The sequence below is a fragment of the Montipora foliosa genome, chromosome 12, assembly GCF_036669935.1.
Source record: "Montipora foliosa isolate CH-2021 chromosome 12, ASM3666993v2, whole genome shotgun sequence".
NCBI classification, from domain to species: domain Eukaryota; kingdom Metazoa; phylum Cnidaria; class Anthozoa; order Scleractinia; family Acroporidae; genus Montipora; species Montipora foliosa.
Window position 1 is genome coordinate 5,830,582 of NC_090880.1, and position 7,622 is coordinate 5,838,203.

At 41.0% G+C, this 7,622-nt stretch overlaps 1 protein-coding gene and 1 pseudogene across 1 annotated transcript in view; both read right to left on the reverse strand.

Moving 5' to 3' along the window:
- Positions 1-1,200: 1,200 nt before the first annotated feature.
- On the reverse strand, positions 1,201-3,074 carry LOC137980022 (ryncolin-1-like; annotated as a pseudogene).
- A 2,061-nt stretch (positions 3,075-5,135) lies between these two features.
- Positions 5,136-7,622, reverse strand: part of LOC137980605 (uncharacterized) — a 3,702-nt gene continuing 1,215 nt past the window's right edge. The window contains exon 2 of the mRNA XM_068828059.1: positions 5,136-5,244. Coding sequence (XP_068684160.1) covers positions 5,136-5,244 — 109 coding nt within the window. The remainder of the gene's footprint in view (positions 5,245-7,622) is intronic.

The following is a 7,622-nucleotide window of genomic DNA, read 5'->3' on the forward strand; positions in this document are numbered from 1 at the left end:
GGTACAGCAAATTCTGACGCTCAAGTCCGGCCCAGAAACCATCATATCCCTTTGTCACAGGCATGATACAGCCTGATAAGTTGCCTTATCAGTTTCTGTAACTGCCTTTTAATTAGAAAAAAAAAAATAAACATAGTGCTTCTTTCGTGTAAGTGAATAACAATTAATAATTCGAGGTATTTACCCAGGAAGATCCAGTCACTCGGAGGAGATTTTAAGGGAGGTCCTGCATCCTGATCGAATTGGAATTTAGAGATGTTGAGGAAGTGAAGTGAGATAGTTGCAAAATTTTGCCGCAAGTGTTATAGTCAGCCAGTTACCAATGGTGAGAAAACATCAAGGGTACAAGTTTCTTTTAACCAGACAATTGACAATTTTAGTATCATCTGAAGTGAAGGTGAAGACGCAGCTTAATGATCTCATTTTCGAAATTGTTGCTGCTCTGGGTTATTATGTGGAAAGGTCTTGTGAGAGCAAAAAGGCAGTGAATTGTTGAAAGAAGGACAATTTACTTTCCTTTCTTGAAAAATAAAAGGGTGAAAACTATCACGCAGACAAGGAAAAAAGAACATTTATCCTTGGTCACCACTATCGAACTTTATTAAAGCATTTCCATCTGCTTACAGCTTCTGAGAAACTGAGCAAGTACTGAAATATCTAAGTCTACTTGGGATGATACTATGCGCAGTATGCTATACTAATATGTAATCGCAAGAAATCTCTTGTTGTGAAACATAGCGAGTGTTTTGCACGTACAGTTGTGCAAGTTAAGCCGTTCGATTCATTGATGACCAATTAGATACATTGCGTGGTTACTAATTGATAGTAAGGGGCATGCGATACAACTGACACAGAGTCTCAAAAGTTCTGTGGACGTATCTTCATCTCAGACCGCTTGACAGAGTAGAGTAGTGACTATTTTTCCAATGATACCAGGTCATTCCACTTGCATCGGTCTTGCCATTAAGATACAGACCATTCAGGTTGACGTCGTGACAAGCGTTGTACCACCAGGCACCTTTATGTCCTAACGCACAGTTGCCTGAATTTTTATCATTATCGCGATCCTTGGTGCTAAACTTAAGCCGCAAGTGTTGTAGTCACCCAGTTACCAATGCCGAGCAAATATCAGGGGTACATGCTCCTTTTAACTAGACAATTGAACATTTTAGTGTCATCTAAAGTAAAGAGGTAGCTTAATATCTTGCAATATTCTCTTTTTGGAAATTGTTGCTGCTTTGGGTTTTTCTGTGGAAAGGGCTTGTGAGAGCAAAAAAGCAGTGCATTGTTGAGAGAAGGCAATTTACGTTTCTATCTTGAAAAATAAAAGGGTGAAAGCCATCATGCAGACAACGAAAAAAGAAGAACATTTATCATTGGTCATCATTGGCGAACTTTATTAAAGCATTCCAGCTTACTGCTTCTGTGAAACTAAGCAAGTACGTACTGATATATCTAAATCTACCGGATGATAACATGCGCGGTATGCTACTAATATCTAATCGCAAGAAATTTCTTGTTGTGAAACCTATTGAGTGTTTTACACAGTTGTGCGAGTTAAGCAGTTCGATTCATTGATGACCAATAAGATCCATCCCCTGGTTAGCAATTGATAGTAACAGGCATGTCACGGATACAAATGACACAGAGGCTTAAAAGTTCTGTGGTCGTATTTTCACCTCAGACCGCTTGACAGAGTAGTAACTACTTTTCCAATAATACCAGGTCATTCCACTTGCATTGGTCTTGCCATTAAGATACAGACCATTCAGGTTGGAGTAGTGACAACTTCTGTACCACCAGGCACCTTTATGGCTCGACGCACAGTTGCCTGAATAGTTATCATTATCGCGATCCTTGGTGCTAAACGCTTGGCCGCGGTGATGGGCAAAGGGAATCACCTGCGGTGCCTGAATGAAAAGAAAACGAATTAAGCAATCAAAATACGAAGCAGTTTTAAAACTTTTTTTGAAATTCTTAAAAGTCTTATCACGCACTTGAAATTGTTTCTGTTTCTACTGAACCTCTTGTCAGAAATGATAACCAGGTTTTTTAGTTAAGCTATGTTGTCCTTTTTCACTAACTATATGGCTTCCAATTTGTTTTAGCAATGAAAGCGAAATAAAACTCTGAGATCTGTTCATCAATCACAAGTAAGACGAATTAAGAAATCAAAAGAAAACTCGATTTCTCAAGTTAACTTTTTTAAAATGCTAAAAATCCTTAAAACGCAAATGAGATTGTTTCTTGTTTCTAACTACTTGCCATGAAGTCAGTGTAATGTGTTTATCAACTCGAGTGAAATGTTCACCAGTTTTTTCAGTAATTAAAGCTGTGTTGTTCTTTTTTTTGGTTACTGACTGGCTTACAATTTGAATTGCCACTGAAAGCAAAATGAAACTCTCTGAGATCCGAGGAGACTAGTTTAAATGAGAAAGTGTGTCTTTCTCAATTAACACAGGGTTGTTAATTGATCGCCAGAGTTTGCACACCTGAATATTTCCCCAAACTCAGCTGGTATTTTGCTCGCTCGCTTGCCACTGTAACTGAAGTGTACTCGGCAAATGCTGTATTTCCATGATTGTCTTCCAAGTCCACGCGAAGCTTGTTGCTGCTGTTTGCAGTCAAGCGGTGAATCTTCTCCAATCCAAGCCAAAACTCTCCACTCAGATTACCAAAGCCTCGTTTGTAAGCGTCCCAAGTGCGGAAGAAATCTACGGAGCCGTCTTGTCTTTTTTGAAAGACCGTCCACCCTCCGCCAGCCGTTTTGTGATCACAGTACACTTCAAATTTTCCCAAACCATCGGGGTCGATTTTGTACACACCACTGATCTTTTCGCCAGAATTGTAGACTGAAAAGTACATAAGCGGGATAAATTTCTGTCAATCAGTTAAGTTTTTCTGATATCCTTACAACGTTTTCTTGGATGGAAGCGGAATAACTGGATCTTTCTTTGTTCCATATTCATTTTTCGTATTCGTTATTCTTTAACAAAAACCATGAAATTCTTTATTCCGAATGTTCGAACGCTAAATATTCCTTATTCATTTTCTCCTATATATAAATGAGTTATATGGACGTCATAGAGGAATATACCATACAGAGCTGGCAGATGCTTGTTACAAGGAATTAAAAATTAAAGCAATTTATCGACCTTAATTTAAGTGCTTTCTGCATAGAAACCCATGCTTTCGAAAACTTTAACCCCTGATTTCTTAGAAGTAAAAGTATTTAAAATGGAGAATTGCAAACCTTTGTTAAAAGAGCCGCCAGTTTCGTTTCTTTTCAGCGCAGCGATTGCTTCTTTGATCTCCGTGAGTTGCTGCTCGATTTTTTGACAGCAGTGAGGTCCGGCATAGAAGTTGTTATTCATGCTGTACTGGGGTTTACTTATCTCTGGGTTGTTTGTTGGTTGCACTGAAGTATTGGCAAATGTCCCAACAAAAATCCCGGTAAAAAGCAGAGGTAGCTGGAATGCCATTATGCAACGATGCTTTCAGGAAACTCTTGTATGAAATGGAACTCAAGCTAAAGCTGCGAGTATAAAATGATTTCTAAGACTTCTGCTCCAGTTCATTTACTCTTTCCAAACTAGATTTTTCTTGTCTCTGAGCGCTATTATGGGATTGCTGAATCATCGACTCCTTTCAATCAAATAACAACACATTGTAGTGACAGTACACTAGTTTTTTTTGGACAAGCAGAAGACAATTTTACGCGGTAGTAGACAAGTTTCTTTTGACGAGAAAATATTATCGGGCTCAAAATTTTATGATAAGATTTATCCAGTAAAAGAACATGGACACCCAAAGGAAGATGGGTTAGCATGTTCGACTATTCCAACTCAGAATTTCGAGGTGCACTAAGATTTTGGACTTTTTTTCCTAACAGGTTTTCTAGATATTTTAGAACTGAAGAGTGCGTAGAAATTTCGAAACCACATTGAAGAACGTTAGAATTTTACTGAGCTGATGAGAGTCAACTGTGATATTGGAATAAAACTCAGTTAACATATATAACTTCTGTCATTTTGGCCAGAGTTTGTTTGAGAATCATATTTTATGCAAACGTCCCCTATAATTTTCGGGAAAAAAGAACGACACGTTGTAGATCAGACCTGTTACGATGGCTCGGACGTTCGGAGGCAAAAAAGCCGCGAAGTAATCACTACAGACCTGAGGCTCCCCTTAAAACATCCGAACAGGTAAATAATTTGTAGGACTGCTACACACTCGCTAAACGAGCTCTTAAAGCATAGTGGAAACCATGATAAATAGGTAATTCTGGCAAATTTTAAGAAAACCAGCCGTTGGGTGCCCCTAAAAGAAACTCGTACGGAGGGAATAATCAATTTGTCTTTGTGTTATTCTTATCTTTGATGGCCACCTGCTTCGCAATAAACTTGTTTGTCAGAAATCATTAGAAAAGGCTCCTCGCTCACAGCAAACGTTGAGCTAAGACTTGCTGTTAACCAAAATTAAAAAAAAAACGCAATTGATATATCAGGTTATTTTATACAGTCACAGTTTGAGCCATGGACCAATTACTGACAAAAATAGGGAAATGAGGCCGCGGCGCATAATTGAGATGACTTTTATGGTTTTATAACAAGTAGGAGCCTGACATGTTTGCCATCGAAGCTTGCCTTCATTTGATCTGTTTTTGGAGAGCTTTGTTGGCCTTTCGAAAGAATCGAACATTTGATAAACTGAAATAATTAACATTTTTGACCAGAGTGAAGTGTGAAGCCGGAGATGTTGGGGCCAGATATTTATCTCAGCTTTTGATTTTCTTTCTGCGAGGGATGAATGAAGATAAGCTCGCCTGTGGTGTCTTTCACCGACCTCTAGTCCATGGACAACCTCGATGGACAGGTCTATTGATTACTAAATTGGACTTGTGATGGATTGCCTAGTAAGTGGTCGAGCAAAGATCAGTCAAACGATACTAAACACAAACAACAAACGGCTAACGTAGAGCACAAATTTACATTATGCCAAAGATGAAAGAAACGTGTTTGATCTTTGCTCAGGTCTTGTCTGTTATCTACAAATTTAGAGAGGGAGAGACAGAGAAAAAGAGAAAGGATGGAACAAGGGAATTTTCGAGCTTTCGTGACAAGTAGCAGTTTCATTTAAACGCAATGCTGATGTTTCTCTGTTGACTCCTGACAACAAACACGCCAAAAACAAATAAAGACTAAAGCCGGAAGTATTAAAAGAGAATGAATCGACAACAACTTGAATTGAAAAGATTTCTCAACCATTCGCAACCTATATTCGCAAGAGACAGTATGTGACAAACCATAAATTTATAGGACTTGTTTTCGTTGATATAGGCGTCGCCCTAGTTGGGAAAATTGGACATCATGATTAAATGATTAAGGTTTTAGTATTCTTCGGCCCATAATTATTCAAGGTCGTTCGGTTGTCAGTATAGAGTTTTGTTTTCGTTTTCAATCGAGTACAGAATAAGTTCAACGTTAAGCATTTTCCAGAAGGATCATAATTTCGTTTCGTTTGTTACTAATAGTTTCGCTCTTTAATGTCTTCGAGTAGTTTCATGTAATAAGTTAAGTCTAGGAATAAAAGCATGCTTTTAATAAGTTAAGACGTCGTCTCAATAACCTATAGAAAATAATAGTCTTGTCTATTGTTCCATATGTGCATTATCGTCCACAACACAAAGTACACAATACATGGGGAACACAACGAGCGAAACCTGCAATGTTAACGACTCGATTCTACTCCCCCTGTGCGATTTCCTGTTGCATTTCAAATTATTTTGGAAAAAAGAGGAAAGGACTTACTGTATTTTGCGGAACGAAACGAAGCAAAGCAAATGAAGAAATAATACTACTTAAAATCACGGAATTCAAGCTTGTACAGTGCACGTAGGATTTCTGTTTGTAACAGGGACTTTAAGATACTCCGACTACTGAGTTCGAACTACGGACCGGAGGTGTTTGGGACTGGAACGAGATACCTGTGCTCTCCCCTGAGCCACCGTCGCGAGCTCACGACGGACATGATGATAGTTGGAGGTCGGTGTATCTTAAAAGTCCCTAATAAGTACGGGACGAGCTATTCAAAGTAAACAATATACGGGAAGAAAAGTCAGTATTTCGCGAAACGAGCCCATAGTGGGGCTTGGAAACATGTTAATTGTGTGTTTGTTCTCGTAATTGCTCTTAACTGTACCTGGCCGCTGTAATGATTTCGAAGCAAGAACGGTTAGAGGAGAGGCTGCAACAGTTCCATTTTTACAAAACATCACAACGCATAATCATTTGATCTTTGGTATCGTGCAACACACGCCACCAAACAATTACGAAATGGGTAGCGGTTAGGCGGTGTTTAAATTAAAGCTATGATTCGTAAGTTAAAAACAAAACCATTTGTACACGATTTATTTAGGTAGTTCATAGTAGCCCGTTTTAGTAATCCATGGACCTATGGCATGGTAGGCCATTGGCAAAGGGTCAGTGAAATCTACCTCGTCGACATCCATTCGTCATGGCTGACGGTGGTACAGCAAGGCTGGATCAGGTTCGAGGCGGCCGCTGGCATCTCCGGGAGTGGCTGTAGAGCCCCACACGCGAGTGACAGTCCCTGCCGCAGTTGGCGCAGGAAAAGGATGATGCCGCTTGGTTGGTGTTCTTGTTCTTCCTTCTGTTTCTTTTCACATGCTGCGCTTCAGCTCGGGTGCGCTCTGCTTCTTTGACCCCGTTTCGCTCTACCCCCTACACTTCCCTCGGTCATCAGCCATGTTCTCGAAGCTGCACGAATGCCTGCACGATCAAGGACCTCAGTTTTTGTCACTCTATCTTGCCACTTGATGTTCAGTATGCGCCTGGGGCAGCGGAGGTGGAAGCTGTTCAGTCTCTTCTCCTGTCTGGCATCTGTCGTCCAGGCTTCACTACCGTACAGGAGGGTGCCGAGGACACACGCCTGGTACGCTCTGTAGGCGTGTCGAGACCACTCGGGCGAATGCTTTGCCGACAATGCTGAGTAGGGAGATGCCCCGATAGCTATTGCAGTCACTCCTATCCCCCTTGTGTTTGTAGATGGTGACGATGTTGGCATCTCTCATATCTTGGGGTACATAGCCCAGTTCTCAGGAGAGGCACAGGAGTTGATAGAGTGGCTCGAGTAGTACTGCCTTCCCTGTTTTCAGAATCTCGGCTGGGATGCCACCTGCACCCGGAGACTTCCCAGAAGCGAGGCTGTCAATGGCTTTGCTGAGCTCTTCCAGCGTTGGCGGTTCCTAGAGCTCGACCATTACAGGCAGGTCTGGGATGGCGTCCAGGGCGGCGTCGGTCACCACGTTCTGTGTCGCGTACAGTTCCAAGTAGTGCGCTACCCAGCGCTCGAACTGTTTTCCCTGGTCTGTGATGACCTCGCCAGACTTGCCTTTCAATGGGGCTGTTTTTATTGCAGTAAGGCCCACTGCCTCCTTGATACCCTCGTACAACCCAGTTATTGGAAACTTGCCAATGTGACTCCCATCCCTAAATAATAAACTTTAACGAGCTGCGATCAACTACGACCCATTTCTCTGACAAATATCATAACAAGACCCTTTGAAAAGTTAATACTCAAGTTCGAGCTGTTTGACGTTC